This window comes from Typopeltis vanoorti, chromosome 6 (genome assembly GCF_054136105.1).
Source record: "Typopeltis vanoorti isolate ZY-2024b chromosome 6, IOZ_Tvanoo_1.0, whole genome shotgun sequence".
Taxonomy (NCBI): Eukaryota; Metazoa; Arthropoda; class Arachnida; order Uropygi; family Thelyphonidae; genus Typopeltis; species Typopeltis vanoorti.
Genome location: NC_143554.1, coordinates 106,197,983 through 106,221,870, shown reverse-complemented (window position 1 = coordinate 106,221,870; position 23,888 = coordinate 106,197,983). Strand labels below are relative to the sequence as shown.

The following is a 23,888-nucleotide window of genomic DNA, read 5'->3' as shown; positions in this document are numbered from 1 at the left end:
TCTGTGCAACAGAACTGACTCCTACCCTGTGCCGTCTGTACACACTCTCTTACTCCACTGGTGTATATATCCCAAAGCCTGGAAATTCAGCCTATATTCAGCCCATTCCCAAAAAGGGTGAAAATTGTTGCCTTCTAACTACTGCCCTATCTCTCTCACCTCAATCCTATCTAAAGTGATGGAGAAAACCAATAATTCTCAACTCCTACTCTACCTTGAAGGTACCCGGCTATTAAGCGACCACCAATTCGGTTTTCGTCGATGCCGATCAACAGGTGACCTGCTCTCATATATCACCTATTGTTGTGTCCCAATTTACAATTATTATGCTTTCAACTATCCTTACATGTTAAACTCCACTTGTTTTTATCCAGATCTTATCTATATATGAGATATCACCCAAATACAAATATTCAAGTTTCTTCTCCCCTTAGTGTCCCTAAATATTTATTTTATACTGCGCCTTTCAGGACATTTAGTTTAAGATATAAAATTCAAAAACAAGGAGCAATTACCAAAATATGTCTCCGTGTGAATACTAATATGCAATCGTGACCGTTACCTGGTAATTTAACAAAATCCCCCCCCCCCTCGTGATTAGGATTGTACATTGTTACAAGTGGTGCTTTGAGTGGCAATCTCAGACAACTGTATTATCGTTAAAGAAAAGTTTATTGAACACTTAAACATGGTACAATTCATTCTTTATCAAATAAAACTCAATTCAACACTAAGAATAGATAATACAAATTAAACTAGCTAAACACAAGTATTAGGCTAAATCCTATATTGGGGATTGTGATCCGCCATAACAGATTCTATACAAACAAACATATATAGTCCTAGAACTAGTTGACTTTATCTAATCCCTTACTGGTCTGATCACGCTATAATTCTGTACTTTCTAGGACATATATAATCAGTTACTCTAATTTTCTTACTATGACAATATGGATTAAATTTATCCTTTCGCTCAGCTTAATACACACTTTTGACCTTTAAAACTCTTAAATGTAATACAATGTACATGCATAAATCTGTATGCACATGAATACTTATTAATTAATAGTAAAAAGCTTATTCTCATTCTAGTCTGACATGTACTAAAATCCTAGTATAATTCTCATTAATCCCTTCAACTGTTCTGGTATTGAACAGTGATTACAGTTACATATGATTTGAATTGATACGAGATTCTTACAGTACCATTTTACTTGGGTCTTCTACAGTGGTTTCTACCCTTTTCCGATTGTACCTTCCTAGATCGAACTCTTCTATAACTTATCACTCCTAAGTTCCTTTGGCATTAAGATGGGCTTTCACGATCTTTACTTAACGTGCTTCAATCAAGGACATACATAGGATCGTCTATTCTATGGCTGTAAAACTCACCACGTGGACACTGACTTCTGTATAGATTTCTTTCTCTCATTACTCTCACTGGATGATGAAACACACTGACATTATCTCCTTTCTTTTAACTAAACGGTGTCCCTCATTTCTTACAATAGGAACACGGAATCGAAATCCCGCACACTTTGTTTCCTTATTGTGTCAGACAGAGAAACTTCTAACCCATCGCTCAGGAAAACCACGTGAAACCTATACAAAGACTTGTGAAGAAAACTCGGAGGGAAAAAAAGGCCTCATGGGGGGGGGGGGGGGTCCTAACCCTTTTATACGATGACTCTAGCGGCACCTTCTTCAATTTCTTTTCTTTCCCCTTTCCTGGAGTCGATTACACTGACCAATTAGAGTGGCATTTTTATGCCAAAATATCCTGTGGTCCGTGTGCATGCGACTGACATGTGACGAAGACTCAATTTGGGAATTATGCCCTTGAGTTAATCTAAGTTAATCTTCTTTCCAAAATTTTCTAAGAATTAACTCGAATCTTTAATCTCTTATTTCATATGTAAAAACTAGCCTCTCATTCAAAATCCTATGACTAATCTTCTTTGCTTTACTTAACCTTATTTTATCATATCACAACTGTAATAAATTTCCTCCCCCTCTTTTTTTTTTTTTTTTTTATTTAGTTCAACAAACAATCTCAGCTATATTTTTCATTTGGATGCAAGCATATTTTTCTTTCTTTTAATTTTATGTATTTGTTACTTTGAAAGGCTCTTAACGATATCTGCTTAGGAACAAGCTTGCTTACTTAGTTATTTATACAGGGATTTTATTTCTTCTCCTGTTACATCATGATAACTGAAATTTTCACATTCTTAGGTTATCAGGGTGTAACACCATCTCTGGACATGTGCCATGGAAAAATTTGGCGAATTCCAAGTAGTTGCACTTGATATCTCTAAACCCTTTGATCGGGTCTGGCACAAAGGCTTACTAAGCAAACTTCCATCATTTGGACTGTCTCATGATTTCTGCCGATGGATTGCCAACTTCCAGTCTGGACGCACACTATGTGTAATGGTAGATGGCTCCCTATCCTCCCACTATCCAACGAATGCTGTAGTCCTCCACAAGGTTCAGTTCTCTCACCGACCCTCTTCCTTCTGTACATCAGTGACCTACTTCAGTTGACCTCCAACTCAATACACAGTTTTGCAGGTGACAGCACATTGCACTCCTCCCTTTCATTTGATAAACCTTACCCTACACAAGTCACTTCAACCTGCAGGACATCAACCACAACTTCCCTTAATTCAGACCTCCAAGACATTCTCCGATGGGACTCAGATAACCTCATCAACTTCAATGCTAGTAAAACCCAGTCCTGCCTTATTTCCTACAAAAAAGAACCATTTTCCCCCAGTATTATTTTTGATAACACTCAAATTCCCAGACAAGATGAAATTTCTCTTCTCGGAATTACCATGACATCAGGCCTCTCCTGGCATAAACACATCACAACCATTGCATCCTCAGCTTCCAAAAACTAGGCTTTCTCTTCCACTCAAGACATTACTTCGCTTCAAAACAGCTGTTAACCTTATACAAATTGCAAATCTGCCCAGCTATTGAATACTGTTCCCAGATTTGGAGTGGGGCTCCTAAAAGCTCCCTCAAAATGCTTGACTCAATACAGAGGAGAGCAATTAGACTGATAAATGATCCATCTCTTACCAACTCACTCCCCCACTCTCACATAGGCATTTAGTCTTTGCAGTTTGTATATTCTACAAATAATTTCATGGAAAATGCTCATCTGAAACAGCATCAATAAACCCCCACTCTATACTGAACCCATTGGAACACGTACAGCCACCTCCCAACATCCCTTCACAGTACACCTTGAAAACCACAGAACAAGTTTCTTTTCCTCCTCCTTCATCCCTGCTACTGCTGTACTGTGGGACAGTCTCCCCCTGATGTATTTCCCAAGGAATACAATATACAAGCTTTTAAATCGAATGTCAACAAGTTTCTCCTTTCCCATCTTGCTATCCATATACGGTACTAAAGTACTATAGGTTGACCAGCCAACTTCTCGTATATGGGCCCCCAACATAAAAAATAAAAATAAAAAAAGTGCTATATTTGCATATTAGACATCATCGACACCAAAAGAGTTTTATGTGTGATTTCTGTTGTTTCAGTGGTTTCATGCTTTCTGAGCAAATATAGACAAATCACCACATTAAACCAATGTGAACCAGACTATCTTGTGTATGCTGTGCCTGCCTTCATGATAAATGACTCTTGAACTACGGCAATAATGTCAATAGCCTAGAGTAGTGGCTCATCACTATTAATGAAACTCTTTCTCTGTTGCAAAATCAAATCACTGAAAATCAAGCTCAGACTGCTCTGAGCTTGATTGGTAGAGTCAATTTTATTGTTTTTGTCTTTCATATCTGCATAGCACTTGATTTCTGCATTAATATTCCTTTTTTGTAGTCTGTGATTCAACTTCGTCACTTTTTTTTTTTTTTCCTCTAATAGTTCATGGTCTTCTTCCATAAGAAATGGGAATTCAACAAGCATTTGTTACTTACTTAATTTTTTAGATTTAAAAAGCAGTTGAAAAAAAAAATGACATGAGAAAAGCCTGTCAAAATGTTACAATTATATGGAGCAGTATATAGTCTATATTGAAGTTGTAGGTTAGCAGTACAGGAAGATGGTTTGATGTATAAATATGACAATGGTACACACTATCTCCATTTTATTCGTTTGTCTGCATGGATTGCACTATGAAAGAAAGTGGCATTAGTTGTGATATTACTGATAACAAATGTAGCTGTTCGCTTTCTTTTGCTTTGAGTATGCAGTCTGATAGTGTTATTCTCAAGTAGTCTCTGACCAATGCATTTTCTTTTCTTGTAGCTTCTCAAGCCATGGCACTGTTCCAAGATGACTTCTGAGTCTCTCATAATCACCAGCCATATAGTCAAATATAAACCCCTTCTTGATAGAGAACTCCACATGTATGGGTAACTTCCTAGAATAAGACCACTTGTTCACTCTCCCTAATTGGAGGTAGAGCTACTTGCTTATGGATACTTTTTTTAATGCTGTTATCAGATCCAACATCCTCAAACCCTTTGTCCCCTCTATAATATGTTGTTTCATGTAATTATCCCTTAGCAACTGTATAAATCCCACATCCATCTTACCATGCCCCCCCCTTTCTTCCCTCTAATTGATGTCTCCCCATAGTTAGTCTCCCATAATAATTGTCCAGCCTACACTTGTTGTGCTAATCTGTCAATACATGTCATATACATCTTCCTGTGGATCCCTGGTGTATAGCAGCATTGGTAAGTTCAACTTAACCAAGTTGAGCTTACCAATTCCAAAAACTCCTCATACTTATTCCTGATACTTTTTGCATCTGTGTACATGCATTTCAGTGTTCCTTTGTACCCATAGTTACCCTTGTGTAATTTCATTACTAACCCAAACAAATCAGAACCCTCCAAAATCCCAATTTTCCTCCAGTTCTTGATCATCATCGCAAGAATGTTCTTGCAAGGGATAGTATGGTAGTACTGGGATCATGCTTTGGGGAGACATTATGTATAATGGATACACTAAGCTAAAAGTCCTGGAAAAAGGGTCTACTATGACTGGTGAACGATATTGCAAAGAAGTTCTTTAATATCATGTTCCATTGTTCTGTGGTGCTGTAGGTGAAGAATTCATTTTTATGAATGACAGTGCTACACCACATTGTACATGAGCAGTGGAGATGCTTCTGGAGACTGAAGATATTAATCAAGTTGAGTGGCTAGCATGCTCCCCAGATTTCATCCCATAGAACACATATAGGATGGAATAGAGGGGACGACGTTGCTGCTTGAAATTTCCCCTTCAGAAAAAAACAAGGCCTTTCTCTGAAGGAGCATTGGGGCCAGTTTGCTGCAAGATGTGCTAAGCATTGTTGAGAGCTGTCTCACAGTGGTGGACATTTTCCATACTGAAATATTCTCCACAACATTTTGTGTAAGCATTGTACATTAATTTCTTAACTATTCATAACTTATTTTTCATGGTATTAACAACACCAAATGAACTATTTTATAAGGGAAAAAAGATATTTATTAACTTGCTTATATTTCACTGAATTTCAAATCAGCATCTTCAGAACACAAAGTAAAACAATTCAAATTATAATGGACAAAGATCTAAAGTTCTAATTTGGCACCCACTAATGTTGTAAAAAAAAAAAAGTAATACAGGTGTGTAGGAGTCTATTTTCAGATAATAGTCTCCCAAATTTTTGGTTGCTTTTGTTACCTACCCAAACAGCCAGCACCCCAAAATTCGCTTCGCAGCAGAAAAAGAATCTAATAACTGTTTGCCTTTCCTTGAAACATTAGTCACCCACCTTTCAGATGGATTGCTATCTTTTTACATTTACAGAAAGCCAAAACACACACACACACACAAAGAAATCTGCGTAAGCAATCCATAAGTAATCACATCATCATCCAGCCCAACAATCACATCATCCATCCAACCCTACAAGTTATCTCGCAGTTGGCGGTCTGCTGCTGCTGGACAGCCACTATGAGTTATATTATAGTGACCAGCAGGGGTGGCTCGTGCATAAGCACTGTGGAACTGCAACATCTCCAGTTTTTCTCGATATATAAATATATTTATTAATTTATTTATATTTGCTTGTAATATTTAATTTTATCATCAACAGTCCTATACAATTCTCTTATTTTGTATAAAAAATAATAAAAATCCATCTTGTAGCACTTAGGAGGGTGAAGGATGCTAGCAGCACTTTGTTTACCACAGTGTCATATTGCTACGCGCGCAAGCATATGTACGTCGTAGTGAGATGCGAGCCATTAGTGTAATGCGACACTGTATGTTGCGCAGTTCCAGTGTTGTTTATATGCAGTTTGTGCCTGTAGTAGAGTGTTCGTAGTGCTTCTCGTGTTGACTCTGTATCTGTAAATATTTGGACATTACAATTAAAGGATTTAATTGTTATGTCCATAAGTAATCACATCATTACTTATGGACATAAGTAATGTCCATAAGTAATGTTGTAAATCCATTCCTTTAATTACAATTAAAGGAATGGATTTTATTTTTAAGTAACTTTGAATTATACTAACCTGTATAATTTTATTTTTTTTACAAATTTTAAAATTATTTTTTATACAAAATAAGAGAATTGTATAAGACTGTTGATGATAAAATTAAATATAGCAAAACAAGTGTTCTCTGCCAGGTTGGCAGGAAAATGACCCAGAGGAAGACCAAGATATAGGTGGATTGATACGGTACAAAGTGCCTTAGACGATAGAAATATAAGATCTGATAATGTTGGAGTCTTGACAAGTAACAGACTGATTTGGAGGAAAATTGTAGATAGGAAGTTAGTAATGATGTAATTTTTTCATGTAGTACTGTCATATCCTGTACACCTTTTGAGGGTACATGGCAGGAATTTGATGATGATGATGATGTATAATTTTATCGATAATAAACAATATTTCATTTTTAATTTTTTTTAAAATTTTCACCATAATTTTGATATTTAATCCAAACACATACACGGTGTGTATGTATATTTTGAAAGTTGCACCCCATCCCCACCACGATTTCAAGCCACGAGCCGCCACTGGTGGCCAGCATGATTTGTGATGCCAGCTGCGATTATCTTGTAACAAATACGTGCTAACTATACGTCTCATCATAACTAATACTTATTTTGAACAAAAAGCAACAGCAAGATACACATGCGAAAGTCCAGATGGAGGATACAAAAATCAATTAGACTATATCGTGGTTAGTAAACGTTACTTCATTGGAATACGTAACTCAAAGGTGATACCAAATGCTGACTGTGGATCATCATAGACTGGTCTTAATGAAGATGAATATTTGCCTAAAAACAATAAAAATTAAAAGAAAACAACCCCTAAAATGGGATCTGCAGATGGTACAAAATTCAATAGTAAAATCAAAATTTAATGAAAATGTTTTGCAACTGTGCAAACAGTTGCAAAATGAAAATGAACCCTCTCAGTGGAATAAACTACAAGCAGCTATCATAACATCTGTAAAAAAAACCACATCAATAAACATGAAGAAAGAAAGAAAAACCATGGATAACACAAGAAGTAATTGACTTTATCGATGAAAGAAGAACCTGGAATAGAGGAGCAAATGAAGCAGAAAGATTAATATATAAAACATCGGATAAAAGAATGAAACATTTACGCAGGGGATTGAAAGAAAACTGGATAAATAGGCAGTGCTCCGAGATAGAAGAATTACAAAATAAGAACTAAACCAGAGAAGCATTCCTGAAATGAAAGAACTTAATGGAAAAGCAAAACGTACACAGTCTAATAACATCAAGGACAAAGATGGGAACATAATCATTGATAAGGAAAAGATAAATGGAGGATGGGTGGAATACTTATCCGTTCTCTATGATGATGTTAATGGTAACACCTTAAGTTAAACATAGCAGCAGGTACCACTTTACCGACAAGAAAGGAGATGCAACAGATACTTGAGAATCTTCCTAATAATAAATCTCCTTGGTGTGATAATATCTCAGCTGAGCTGCTGAAAGTGTTGATTGGCTATAATAATTATTTAGTGGAATCCATTCAGGACATCTATAAAACAGTAGAATTACCTGAAGTTTTGATAACATCTATCTGCATACCAATTCCAAAGAAAAATAATTGCACAAAATTTGTGAGGATTTCAGAACTGTGAGCCTAATATCCCATACATCTAAAATTATTTTAACCATTGTTAAAAAAGAAATTGAAAGAGATTTAATCAGTTATTTGAGTGAACAATAGAAAGGCTTCAGAAGAGGAATGGGAACCATTAATGCTATCCTGGAACTAAAAATACTAATAGAAAGATCACTTGAAAGAAATAGGAACATATACATATGCTTTATAGACTTTCAGAGAGCCTTTGACTGGGTAAAACATAATAAAATGTTCTATATATTAGATAAATTAGACATAGAAGATCATGTACTTAAGATTATAAAAATGATTTACACCAAACAGTAAGTGCAACTCTGAGACTGAAGTGAAAATAAAAAGAGGAGTTAGAAAGGTTGTATCCTTTCACTAAATCTATTTAATATCTATAGTGAGACAGTGATGAAAAAGACTTAAAAACAAAAAATAGAAATTAGTATCAATGATATAAAATACAACAATCTTAAATATACTGATGATACCATTCTAATAGCAGAAAACAGAAACAAATTAATCAAATTACTGCAGCTACTAATTGAAGAAGGTAAAGAATTTGGATTAGATATAAATGCAAAAAATACCAAATTTATGAAAATCTCAAAAGAAAACAGATCTGAGCCAGAAATATTCATAAACAATATGAAAATTGAACATGCTACAGAATACAAATATTTAGGCACCTACTTTACTGCAGATGGAAAGTAAGATAAAGAAATAAAAATAAGAACAGCCATAGCCAAAGATGCCTTCTGAAAAACTAAAGATCTGCTCAGAAGTTCTGTGGGTATCGAGATAAATAAAAGAATGATAATAACATTAGTGTGCCTTTCACGTATGGAAGAGCAAGACCTGGGTATTCAAGAAGAAGAAGAAGACAACAGATAATGGCCTTTGAAATGTGGTGCTGTAGGAGAGCTCTGAAAATCTCATGGACAGATTATGCAACAAATAGGGATGTCCTACAGAGAATGAGAACACAGAGGTCTTTATTACAGGAAATGATCCAGAGAAAGATGAGATTGGCAGGACATGTACTGAAAGGTTCAGCAGGACAGAGGATATTAAGTTTTAGAAGGAAAAATTATGGGAAAAAGATCAAGAGGTAAAAAACGAAGGACACGGATTGAAGATATAAGATCATGGACAGGATCAATGGCTATGCAGAAACAAAAAGGAAAGCCACCAACAGACAGAACTGGAAGGAAATGGTGCCGCACCCTCTCACTGAAAGCTACTTGAAAAAGAAGACGATACGTATTGGGTATCTATGGCAAGTCCATTCAAAACCTTGATAGCGGCAGGAAATGAAACAAGTCATTAATAAAAATGAATTTATTCTGAAAATAAAAAAAAATTCACATTTTCAACTAAAAATTTTCTAGTAGCAAAAAACAAGGTATATAAAATATGTTTATGCGTGGAAGTTCATGAAACATTCTTCCACACATAAGGTGGGTTTTTATTCACAAATTTGATAACAATATCTTGTTTCTTGCCGGCATTTTTTAGTCATACAAACACAGCAAGATTAAGTTAGTCATGATTTTTTTTTCAGTCGGTGGTATGGCCTCCAGGTAATGGAAATTTTCAGGATTTGTAAATATATTGTTGTTTGTCTTGGGCATTTTATCTCCAAAACTGAATGATATCTAGACTGAATCAACTAGTTCGCACAACCTGCCTCAGTGAAACAAGACCCAGTGACAAGTAGAACCAGTGGAAATGGCAATACGAGATAATTTGTAGTCGGTGTACAGAAGTACTTCTTTCAGAATGCCAACTATGAGATAACTCAAGCGGTTTTTTTTTTTTTTTTTTTCCAAAAAATAAAAATAATAATAATAATTTTATCACAAAAAGCATCGCAATTCTTCATTTTCCTATTGAATAAAGTAGTTTGCAGATCATGTCGTCTGGAATTGGACTTGTTGACCCCCCCCCCTCCGATGTCAGTCAACTGTTAAAAAAACACTGACATACAGAGCCATTTGTTCTAATCATACAGCTCTTTCCACATAACTTAAATATCTCTGCCATACCTTCTTTACCAGTGGCTACAATTCCTGTGAAATAGATAAAATACTACATGGCCCCCATTACTTCTTCTTCCTCTAATACACAGGAACAAAACATTACTATTCCTATTCCCTCAGTCAGAGGTATATCAGGAAAGATTGCTAAAGTACTAATAAAACATGGCATTCAAACTGCATGTTAAATCATCAACTCCGATCTGCTTTTCGATAAACTCCATCCTCTAACATGTTCTGGAGTATATGAAGTTCCTTGTGACTGTGACTTGGCCTGCTATGAGCAGACAGGAAGATCTGTTAGGATTCATCTTGGAGAACGTAAAAAAATACATTCGCTACCATTATTATGGCAAGCCAGGACTGGCAGACCACACTTTGGACACTTCTTCAGACAGGATTAGATGGAAGAAAACCAATGTGCTGTTTAGAAATCATTGCAGATCAGAAAGATTATTTTTAGAGTCAGCCATGGACATGAAGAATTCTCCTATTCTGAACAAATATGGTTGCATTAATTTTTTGGGAGACCATTATTTTATGATTGACTTTACAACATTAGATGGTACCAAATTAGAACTTTTGATCTCTTATCCGTTACAATTTGAATTGTTTCACTTGCTCATTGTCACATATACATGCTGATTTAAAATTCACTGAACTATAAGCCAGTTAATAAACATCTTTTTTTATAAAATAGTTTGTTTGGTGTTGTAATTAAAAATAAGTTATGAATAACGCTTAACACCTAAGCTTGTCTGTTAAATTCCTTAGCTACATCCTTGGGAAATTTGTAACTTTTGCCAAAAACGTATTGCAATTTAATTTTACGAAATTTTATAACACATTTTTTGTGTAATATAATTTATTATTATGCTGGCAATAAATTTTGTCCACATTTGGCTGTAATCTGAAAATTTTTTCATATACAGGTAAAATAAGTTAAAAATAGTCCTTAGCTTTTGGACACCAGTGTATACAGTGCATCGTTAATTTTTTAAGTATGTAAAAAGACAAACAAAAAATAGAGAATGGTTAAAAAAAGAATAGAATTTGCTTTAAGTCCCAGTTAAATTTTGCTGTGCTAAACTGATGCCAGCTCTGATTTAAAATTTTTGTTGGATTTAGGAAACGAAAAGCGAAAAGGAAAATATTGTCTTCAGATGAAGAACATGAGAAGAAGGAAGTTAATCACAACACAGATAGTGAATCTTCCTCTAATAGCCATAGTAGTTCTTCCTCATCTGATAGTACTGCTAAGAAATCAAGAAAACGCAAAAGACAAGATGTTGGAAAACAACAGAAGAGATATGAACGAGTGACCAAACGAAAACGGATTAAAGCACTTTCAAGTTCATCTGATGAGTCAGTAACTAAAAGCAAACATGATTCAGGGAAGGTATTGTTATGAGTTTATTATATTATTAAAAATTTCTTTGTTACTGTTTTTGTGGGTATAATTTGATAAAAACCATCCTAATAATAATTATTATTAGTATTATTTTATTTATTTATTTATACAAAATATATACTTAGAATGCACGCATAATGTATATATTTATCGATTGTTTTCCCAAAATTTTGGTCTATTTCAGGAGTATATTGGCAAAAATACACTTTAAAAACAAATATGGTATAGGTGGAATCCTAGATATTGTGGTTTTCTGTCTCTTGCCTCTCATCAGTAAAACCTTGGTATGCACAATTATTAACTTTGAATAGCATGTTATCACACCTAATGAGACTTCATCTCGCAAAATCGATTCAATGGAAAGAAAAATCTTGGAAGGAATTCGTGATCAGTATTACAATGATAACATGCCTTTCACTGAAAACACTAGCAAGCTTCTCACCCTCATTGTCTCATCAGACTGTGATATGATTGAGGGTAAACAAACAAACAATATATATATATATATATATATATATATATATATATATTGTAACTGGCATTTACTCCGATTATAGACATTTTAAAATCATAATTTTACTGACTAGGAACACCGTGATAAAGTAAAATAAAAACTTTAATTAAAACACAACTAGTTTCATCAGAAAGCAGATTTCTTCAGGTGTACAAATTATCACAAACTGAAAAATAGCAAGATAAAACATGGACTTCTCATAAAAAAGTTAGGAATAACAACAGTCAAATTTGAACTGTCATCTGCGTGACAGGTCTAGTGTGAGGCGTTAATGAGTGGTATTTACTCAGATTGTAGACATTTTAAAATCATAATTTTACTGACTAGGAACACCGAGATAAGGCAAAATAAAAACTTTAATTAAAACATAACTAGTTTCGTCAGAAAGCCGACTTCTTCAGGTGTACAAATTATCACAAACTGAAAAATAGCACTATAAAACATGGACTTCTCATAAAAAAGTTAGGAATAACAACAGTCAAATTTGAACTGTCGTCCGCATGGCAGGTCTAGCATGAGGTATTAGTGAGTGGGAACTATATCGAGAGTGCCAGAATTGAATTACTGTGCTGTGGTGGTGGATGGGTAGTGAATATGCTGAACATACTGAACATCAAATTCACATCGGAACTCGAGGTGAACGGCCTCCTCGCCTTTTTAGATTTAAAGATCACTAGGATGCCTGATGGTCTCAAATTTTCGATTTTTTGAAAAACAACTCACACAGATAGATACTTACATGCCTCCTCTCATTGCTTCCCTCTGCAGAAACTCAGTATTTCCACTCTGGCCCTTCGAGCGAGATCTGTAATTTCAGAAGAAGAAGAAGATCTTCAAATAGAACTTAACCAGCTCAAAAACAACTTCCTAAAGAACGGATACCACTTTGCAAACGTCAAAAGCATTGCAAACCGTCTAGACCCACATATGCCAACTCAGCAAGAAGATGACTCCAATCCTATTGCACACATTCAATTACCGTAAAAGTTCTCTATCACCAAAATTGGCGATAATTTTGAAGAAATTTAACATTAGAACTTACTTTATTACCCTTCCAAAACTTCCTTCTTTCCTAAGTCAACCCAGCCCAAAACATAACCAACTTCAGTTCCCAGGTGTTTATAAAATCATCTGCAGTTGCGGAAAACCATATTATGGGCAAACGGATAAGTCGGTCTCACTATGTCTCGAAGAGCATCAACGTGATATCTCTTACAACAGAACCCATGCAAGCGTCCTCTCCAATGTCCTTTTTTCTGCCAACTCTAATTTAGAAGAGCGTCAACACCAGAGAGACTGGAATCTTACTACTAATATCCATAAATGCACTAACAAACTAGAAAGGTGCATCTTAGAATCAAAAGAAATAGTTCTGGACCCCTCACACATGAACAGCAATTTAAGTTATAGCTTACCTGACTCGCACAGCTCAGTAATTCAGTTCTGGCACTCTCGGGATATTTTTCACTCACTAACGCCTCACCCTTGACCTTATATGCTTACACCAGTTCAGATTTGACTGTTATTATTCCTAACTTTTTTATGAGAAGTCCATGTATATATATATATATATATATATATATAATTATATTTTATATATTTTAAAAATGTGGTGCTAAATGACATCATTTGAAAACTGACCAAAGAATGTTACTTTGATTCCAGTAAAATTTTCAGGTTATCACTACTTTGGAGGTCTGTGAATATAAGAGAAAGAGATGGAACGAACTTTGTGTTATTGATAAAATAAAAAAGACCTGCAGTATGCTCATCATTTTTTGTTTTTGATTTGAGTTAATAACAATCATAAACAACAAATCCCCCCCCCACACACACACACAAGGATTACACAGGCCTGCGATGGAAAAGTCTAAGAAGTAATAATTGATTCTTATAGATTTTTAGATGCTGAGTTCAGAAAAAATAGTAAAAAAAATTTCATCACCCACCAATTTTACCCAATTTCTAATTTTATTATTTTATTAGTAGTATTTTGATTTAAATTCAGCTCATTGATATTTATTTTCATTCTCCTTTATTTACAGCTAATTAGTTGTATAAGTGCTTTTTTGAAGTGCTTTTTATATAAATATGAAAAGGCATTTATTTAATATATTTTATATATTAAATAAAGAAATTTCCGTGAAACTTCTCATTCTTAAGATGCAAATAAAAGTGCAGGTGGCTACTTTGATTCTGATTCACCGAGATAACGGATGAATCACAGACACTTATATTTTCTGTGTGATTCTTTAGTTGAACTTTAGTCATTGACTACTAAGGTTATCATATATCTGAAAGGTAGCATATTTTCTAAGAAAAAAGTGATTTTCTTCCTTACTTTTCAGAGGAAGGTGATTTAGTTTACTGTAGCGATATTCCCTGACTCATAAGCAAATTCAACGTAAAATTGAAATCACCGATTGGAGGTTGTTTACTGATTCCTCACAAAAGAAGCCTCAAAGCTGTGTGCTTCTCCATAATTACAATGAGTATGCTCCAGTACCAATAGCACATTCCATGCATTTGAAAGAACGATACAAAAATTTAGTCTTCATTCTCAGCAAACTTAAGTACAATTATCATGGATGGACAGGTTTCAGTGATCTTAATGTCATATCTATGATTTTGGGACAACAAAGTGGATACACCAAATACCCGTGCTTTCTGGCTGAGTTGGACTGCCGAGATCGAGAACAACATTGGATCAAGAAGGAATGGCCAGAAAGAGTTACATTAGAACCTGGAAGTAAAAATATTTTATATGAAACTTTGGTTGCTCAGGAAAATATTCTTTTACCCCTGCTTCACATAAAGTTGGGATTGATGAGGCAATTTGTCAAGGCTTTGTCGAAAAAAGGAGAGTGTTTTAAATACATATGTGCAAAATTTCTGGGATTATCCACAACAAAATTGGAAGAAGGTATTTTTATTGGTCCAGACATCAGGAAACTTATGAAGGATAAACTGTTTGAAGAAAAAATGGCAGCTGTTGAAAAAGAAGCATGGAAGCCTTTGAAAGAGGTGGTGACCAAATTTTTAGGAAATCATAAGGACCCCAACTATAAAATGATTGTGGAAGACATGCTACAGAAATTCAAGGATTTGGGATGTTCCATGAGCTTAAAAGGGCACTTTCTCAACTCTCATTTAGACTACTTTCCTGAGATTCTAGGAACTGTCAGCGAAGAGCAAGGAGAGCGATTCCACCAAAACATTAAGGAGATGGAAAGAAGGTATCGGTGCAGGTGGAATGTCAACATGATGGTGGACTATTGCTGGATGTTGCACAGAGATGACCCATGGAAAGAATTTCACAGAAAAAGTTCAAAAAGAAGCTTTGAAGTAAAAAGAAAAAGACACCACAATGAAATATAAAGTATGTACTAAAAATTAATCTTTAATTACTTTAATTAAAACATTTTTTTCTGATACTTTCATTCCAAAAATGTTTACGAAAAATTTTGAATACTGTTATTTTACTTATTGAAATGCGTTTTAAAGCTATTTTACTGTAATATTGAGATCCATTTTTTGAAAAATCCTTATATGCTTCCGAAAAATGGAAGAGATATTTGAAATCAGCAGTCAAAAATAAATCGGAAACAGTTTTCCAGACAACTTTTCATGACTCGAATTTTGCAGGCCTGTGTTATTAGACAAATGTCGCAAGTGCCATTAAAAACTGACTTGATAATGACAAGAACAGTCAGAAAAACACCGAAATGGAGGTGTAGAGCATGGGAAGACAACTGTATAAAAGGAATAAATACTGCAAAAATCAAATGCTGCTAATAGCTAGCTTGGAAACCTAAACTTAAACACTTCATAGGTAGTGTGTGCAACCCATGTAGTCAGCTGTAAACCTCTCAGACCCCTCTGAATTTACTTCACATAAGAAACATAGTGGCAGATCCAAACTCATTGTTGTTCATTACCTTCTGTAGTCTGCATAACCTCATACTTTTCCTGACAGAAACTCAAATTTCAATCTCCTCAAGCATTACTTATCTCAGCTTTCCCTCTTACACACTCTATGACTCCTTTTTGCCTCTAATTTGGTGTTTATGCATGTTTTTCACTCATAATATGCTAAAGAGTGTCCAAGCTAGAATCTCCTAGATTTTAACCATGATATGCTACCCTGCAGCAAAGAATGTCATTAAGTGCTGTGGCAGGATAGAAAAATCATAATACATTCCCTGTCCAAAAAGAAACCCAACTTTTCGAAAATAGAAGAAACTAGTGGTACCACCTGTTGTATCTTTTTGTTGTTGAAAGCGGCAACCTTCTTTAGTGTTGTGTCAACTGTTTATGACATTTGTTTTATTAGAAGCCGAGTTATAATGCCTAGAGTGACAGTGTGTTTTGACGAACGATCGGAAAATGAGTTTCAAACAGAGCGCTGCAATTGACTTTTGTGTAAAACTTGGTAAAAGTTTTACCGAAGCACATCAAATGCTTCAAAAAGCATACGGTGATGAACGCTTATCCCATACTCAAGTTTACGAGCGGTTTAAGCAATTTAAAGTGATTGTGAGACGCTTGAGAACGACGAAAAGCTGGGCTGTCCAAAAACTGCACTGAGCGAAGTTAACATCCAAAAAGTGCGTGATTTGGGTGGCATATATGGGTAAGTAATTAAGGAGAAAGAAGTAATCTATTGATGAGCAAAGAGTTTTTCTGGGAAAAATAGTATATGGGTGAGCTTTTTCAAAGAACAAAAGGTGGATAAATGTTGAATGTTTTTCCACTTAGTTATAGTAGAAATTAAAGATGCCAATAAATTATATTATTGGTTTAATCCTTTATCGAGTGTAAGCAAACAAAGTTTGCACCTGAAGTCACTTCATGACTGGGCAACTTATATATAGATATAGAGGCTTAACCTTTTTATTAAAATACTGTGCATTAGAGATAGATGTTAAAAGTTTTTCCACTTGGTTATATCATAAATTAAAGATGCCAAGAAATTGTATTGAAAGGTAGTGACCCTTTGTATAATGCATAGCATTATACATGTCGATAAGGATATGTGCTCTGCATTACGAGATACTAAGGCAAGTGATGTGAAATCATCATCATCATCAAATTCCTGATATGTACACTCAAGGGTGTACATGATATGATAGTACTGCATGAAAAGCTTACACTATTACTAACTTCCTACCTACAATTTTCCTCCAAATCAATATGTTACCTGTCAAGACTTCAATATTGTCAGATCTTATATTTCTATCTTCTAAGGCACTTTTTACTGTATCATCATCAAATTCCTGCCATGTACCCTCAAGGGGTGTACAGGATATGATGGTACTACAGGAATTCCTCGATTAACGTGGTTTCAATTATTGCGATTCTCGATTTATTGCAGTTTATAATTTGATACCAAAATTCTAATTATTGCACTCCAAATTTGAATTATCACAGCTGTGAGATGTAGGTATCGCTCTCTTGTAGTGCTTCGTTTTTATCCGATGCTGCCTGCTCATTAGTAACTGTCCGCCTTTGCCTGAAGTACATATGGATATTTATTTCTCTTCTTATTTACCCCTACAATGAATGCTAAAAGAAACAAGGATGATATCAAGTATACAGCTATCAAGAAGAAGAATGTAGAGTGATCAGCTTAGAAGATAAGTTGCATATGATAAATAAGTATGAAGCAGGCATAACCAAAGCCAAAATTGTAAGAGAGCACGTTCTAAATGAATCAGCTGTTCGCCATAGTTTAGACCAGACTGCAAACTATAAGCAAGTAGGACAAAGTGCATCGACCTCATATGGGTCCCAAACTACGAGAAACAGAAACCATCTTATGATTGAAATGGAAACGCTATTGTCAGTGTGGATAGAAGATTGTAACCAAAAGAGAATTCCTCTTAGTCAAATGACTATAAAAACGAAAGCATTGAATTTGTTTGAAACTTTAAAAAGAAAACAATTAGAAAGCGAAAATGATTCGGCGTCAGTAGTGGAAGAAACTTTCTCTGCAAATTCAGGGTGGTTTGATCGGTTCAAAAAGCGATCGAGCATTCGTAGTGTTCGTGTACAAGGTGAAGTTGCAATTGCTGATGAAAAAGCAGCAGCTAGTTTTCCTGGTGAATTGCAACAGATCATTGAAGAAGGAAATTATACCAGTGATCAGATATTTAATGCTAATGAAACAGGCTTATTATGGAAAAAAATGCCCACTAAAACATTTTTAGCAAAAAATGAAAAATCACAGCCTGTCTACAAGTTTCGAAGGAGCATGTAACACTTTTACTATGTGGCAATGCTTCTGGAGATTACAAGATGAAGCCGCTCTTTATTTATCGTTCACAGAATCCTTGCTTGGTTAGAAGTTTAGATAAAAATTTTCACCCTGTTCATTGGCAATTCAATAGAAAAGCTTGGATGACAAAAAACTATTTTTGAGGATTGGTTTAAAAACTGTTTTTGTCCTGAGCTGAAAGTTACTGCAAGTCATTAAATCTTGATTTTAAAATCTTGTTGATATCAAATAATGCACCTAGTCATCCAACAGCACTGAATGATATGTGCAAAAACATAAAAGTTTTTTATTTACCACCTAATATCACTTCCATCATCCAGCCAATGGATCAAGGTGTAATCACATCCTTTAAGGCATATTACTTACGAAGAACTTTTTCACAAGCAATAGAAAAGACTACAGGAGATGAAGCTATGACTTTGACAGAATTCTGGAAGGCATTGAATATCAAAAATTGCATTGAGAATGTCAAGGAAGCATGGAGTGAAGTAACGTCTAGCAACCTGAGAGCAGAGTAGCAAAAGATTATTCCTCATTGTGCAAATGATTTTAAAGGATTTGAAAATGAAGTAACCCATGTTATCAATGGCATAATTAAGCTTGGCTTCGATCTAGGAGTAAAAGAAATTGAAAATGGTGATGTTCAGGACCTGCTTCAGTCACATGATAAGGAGCTGGATGATCAAGACCTAATTAACCTCGAGAGAGAGAGAGAGAAAACTTGCTTACGATGCTCAAATCAATGATAATGACGAACAAATTGATGTGTCACCGAAGGAATTTACCCTCAAAGAAATGGACGAAATGTTTAGAATTGCTGAAAATTTAAAGAAAAACTTGAATGGCAATCCTAATCTCGAGCAATCAATGAAAGTTCGTCAGAAAATTGAAAATTCCATCCGTTGCTACCGAGGTTTATATGAAGAAAAAGAAAGAAAAAATTCCACCAGACAACTCTACATCGATTTTTATCCAAGAAAGAATAATTGTATGTACTCCTTATATATATATATATAAAGATTAAAGAATAATCTTGTTTTTCTAAATGAACCTTCATTTTTTTACTTAACACGTTTAACACATTTCTTTTTTACTTCATATATAAAATTTAATTTAATAGATTTGAAAAACCTTTGGCAATGATCTCCCATTTTATATGCATTATTTATCCCGATTATTGCGGTATTTTTCGTGGCAACAATAACCGTGATAATCGAGGTATTCCTGTACATGAAAAATTTACATCATTACTAACTTCCTGTCTATAATTTTCCTCCAAATCAGTCTGTTACTTGTCAAGATTCCAACAGTATCAGATCTTACATTTCTATTGTCTAAGGCACTTTTTACCATATCAATCCCCCGATATCTTGGTCTTCCTCTGGGTCTTTTCCTTCCAACCTCACAGAGAACACTTGTTTTGCGAATCTTTCTTGTCCCATTCTGTTTAAGTGACCATACGACCTGAGATTAGCTCTGCTAATGCATTCCTGGATGCTGACAATGTGAAGTTCTTTCGTAATATTCTCGTTTTTAATATGATATTGACGTTGATGCCATCTGTTCATGCCCCTAATCTTCTTCAGGACTCATATCTGCGGACCCTAGTCTTTGGTCAAATGTTTTACTTCTGACCAACCTCTCAGATCCATAAGTTAAAATTGGTTTGAATACTGTCTTGTGAAATTAGCCAAAACACTAATTTAGTGTTTTGGCTAATTTCTCTCTTATTCCATATAAATTTATTCAGTTGACTTCCTATCATACCAGCTTTGTTGATTCTGTCTATTTCCATATTTAACTTACCATCTTCAATAAAAATTGTGCCTAAGTAGCTGAAATGTTTTCTTGTTCTATAAGTTCTCCATTCCCAATGCAGTAGATATTTTCAATATTTCTGCCTATTTTCATTGTCTTTGTCTTTTTAATGCTGACCTTTATACCATATCTCTTACAACAGTTATTCAATTTAGGCAGGGATTCTTGCAGACTTGTGGCGGATTTATTTAGAAGTATAACATCATCTGCATAAAGCAAAGAGCTGAGATCTCCAATTTTGATATCAGATTTAATACCACTTTCCTTCATAATGTGATCCATATAGATAATGAATAACAGAGGGGGGGGGGTAATGTATACATCCTTGTCTGACAACAGATTTAACATTAAGCCACTTTCCTTTACTTCCTTCAATTCTAACTGCTGACTTACAACTCAAATAAAGACTAAGTATTGCTTGATATAATGCCCCATTGACACCATATAACTGTAGCATATTGAATAGCTTCTCTCTTGGCATATGCCTTTTCCAGATCTACAAAACTTAAATACTGATCTTTGTTATATTCCCATGAATTCTCAACTATCTGTCGTAAAGTGAAGATCTGATCCTGACAGCCTCTATTTGGCCTGAATCCAGCTTTTTCTTCACCAAGCTCCTCTTCCCCAATTCTTCTCAACTGTGTCTCAAGTATACTTGCATATATCTTATCATAACACTCAGTAGAAAAATACCTCTGTAATTCTCGCATTCAGTTTTATTTCCCTTTATATATATATATGGGTACTTTGAGCGCTCTGCTCCAATCATCTGGAATATTCGTCCCTCTGTCCAGGCCTTCTGAACAATGCAGTGCAGCCACTGTAAGATTTTTATACCTCCATGTTTGATCATTTCTGGTGGAATATCACCTACTCCTGCTGTCTTTCCACAGTTCAGGCCTTTGATGGCTTTTTCTACTTCAAGTATGAATATGTATTCCTGACTGCATGCCTGTTGAGTGTTTTTCACCACTGTGCTATCACTACTTGTTTCATTTAGCAATTTTTCGAAGTAATCACTCCATACTTCTAGGATATCTTTTTCTCTTTTTCACATCAACTTTATTATCTCTAATTCCTTTTACAGCACTCTTTCCTCTATTTCTGAATTTCTTCAACAACTTGCAGAATATCTTTCCACCTTCTTGATATGTATTTTCTATGTTCTGACTGAAGTCTTCCTATGACTTTTATTTAGCAAGTTTTACACAGCGTTTAGCTTTCTTATGTTTGTCTGTATTCTCTAAGAGCGCAAGCTGACAATTACCAGGAACTTTTGATATGCTTTGTTCTTTTCCCTTCACTGCCTCTTTAACATCTTTAAAGAAGGGGGCTCTTCTTTAACCATGTTATGCCCCAGCTGGCATGAAATTCTGTCATGTTGTACCATAATTTTTATATTGTGGTTTAAGCCAATAAGAATACAGTTTGGTCGGCTGAATCCCAAATTGCTAGCCAATCCTCGTTCATTCAGTATCTAGGTAGATACCTAACAGGGTGTACCACTAGAAGGTGAGTATTGGACATTAGGTCAGAAGACCTGATCGATTCTCCATATTCCTTTTAATACTATGTGAATGTCTCCTCTCAGTTATACAGCTTTGATCCTTAAGCACCCTTGATGTGAAGTCATTAGCCTCTATATTTTAGTTGACCAGTCGTGAAGTTTCTTCATATGCAAACTTTGTTTGCTTGCACTTGAATAAAGGATTAAACCAAGAATATAATTTCTTGGCATCTTTAATTTAGAGGTGGATAAATAAATGAAGATGATGAGAAGTTGGTTCATTATGTTTGGAATTGGACAGTGTATGGATTTTGAGCAGTGGCTGCCTAGGTCTTAGTTCCTGTGATGAGAAGAAAGCAAAGGAATAGTAATGGCACCACAGTAGTGCCCATTTAAGTACCTATAGAAAAGACGTGTGGATGTGACAAGGGAGTCTGTGCGAAAAGGGGGGGGGGGGGTTACCTGTTAAATAGATTGCCCTCTTTAGTGTATAGTAAAGAATTAGAGAGGTTATGGATGCACCACCCCAGTAGGAGGCTATAAGTTAAGATACTCTGGAAACACTAGAGACATGAAATTGTTTTTAGAAGCCACTTTAGGCTTACAATAAGTAGGATAATGTTGTCTTATTGGGTGATGAGAGTAGAATCATCTACCATCTAAAGATATTCACAGATATCCATGCCTATAGCAGGATTCGAACCCCATCCTGTTGAAGTAGATAAATTCCATCAGTAATGCTCAAATATGGAGTTGATTGAACAAATGTTAGATTCTCAATTTTAGATGGTGGTTAGAATGCATAATATTGAAGCTGTAGTCAGAAAGTTAACATCTAATGATAGTAGTACATTCCTAATGGCCATCTATATAAAAAAAAAAAACAGGGAAATAAAACTTAGAGAAATTTTTTCTTACCTTTGAGAAGGTAAGAAAAAGCATTTATGAGAAACCTGTGGAAGAACAAATAGAGGTTTTCAGTACCCGATTTTATTTTTAGACAAATAGTCAAAAGTTCACAAAGATGGTATTCCTTTATGTCCCATTGTAGATGGCATTAACTCACCTACCTATTGTCTAAGCATCTCTCTCTCTCTCTAAACTCTTACAACAGCATATCCATAACTCCGAGAGTTATGTCCGAAATTCATAACATTTTGTGGATAAATTAAAAAAACATTACTATGTCTGAAAATGATCTACTTGCAAGCTTAGATGTCACTTCTCTTTTTACAAACGTTCCTGTGGCGGAAGTTATCAACATCTTAGGCACTTTATTTTCACAAGATATAATCTCAGTGTACAATCATTGCCTAAATTCAAACTGTTTTTCTTGGAAGAAAACTATTTACCAACAATTGACTGGCCTAGCAATGGGTAGCCCCCTTTCATCTTCTTGTGCTGACCTATTTATGGAGGATCTCGAAAATAAAATTCTATCTCAAATAAATCCTAAACCAATAATTTGGTGGAGATATCAAAAGATATCTTCATTGTATGGAACCACAACAAAGATGACTTAATTGATTTTCTCAATAAAATCAACTCCTTTCACCATTCTATTAAATTTACTCTAGAACTTGAAAAAGACAAACAACTACCATTCTTGGACATCTTAATTAAGAAGCAAGTTAATGGCCTTCTGAATCTATCGGTCTACAAGAAGCCTACGAATACAGGATGTTATCTACATTTCAGCTCCTCACACCACATTTCTCACAAACTCAGCATAGTACACATACTAAAGAAAAGAGCTGTCCGCATTACAACATATGAAAAGGACCACCAAGATGAATTAACATTGATATCTAATAACCTCACTTTGAATGGCTACCCACGAAGACTCATCAACAAAATCCTTTTCTCTGAGCCACCACAAAGAGAACGAGAAGACACTCAATATATTACAACAATCGCCATTCCATATGTGAGCAGTATCTCTAACAAGCTCGCTAATCTTCTCAAAACACACAAAATAAGAGTGACATTCAAACCTATAGAAACAATTCGTACTACTACGATCTCCAAAAGATATCAATCCTTTCTATAAGCATGCTGGAGTCTATAATATCCCATGCTCGTGTGGTTCAAGTTACATCGGCCAGACTTCGAGAAGCCTTGAGATTAAGCAGAAGGAACACATTGGTTATGTTAAAAATA

At 35.0% G+C, this 23,888-nt stretch overlaps 1 protein-coding gene across 1 annotated transcript in view; it reads left to right on the top strand.

Moving 5' to 3' along the window:
• LOC150105775 (uncharacterized) overlaps positions 1 to 23,888 on the top strand; it is a 625,951-nt gene that overhangs the window by 227,308 nt on the left and 374,755 nt on the right. The window contains exon 10 of the mRNA XM_090394343.1: positions 11,327 to 11,597. Coding sequence (XP_090250469.1) covers positions 11,327 to 11,597 — 271 coding nt within the window. The remainder of the gene's footprint in view (positions 1 to 11,326; positions 11,598 to 23,888) is intronic.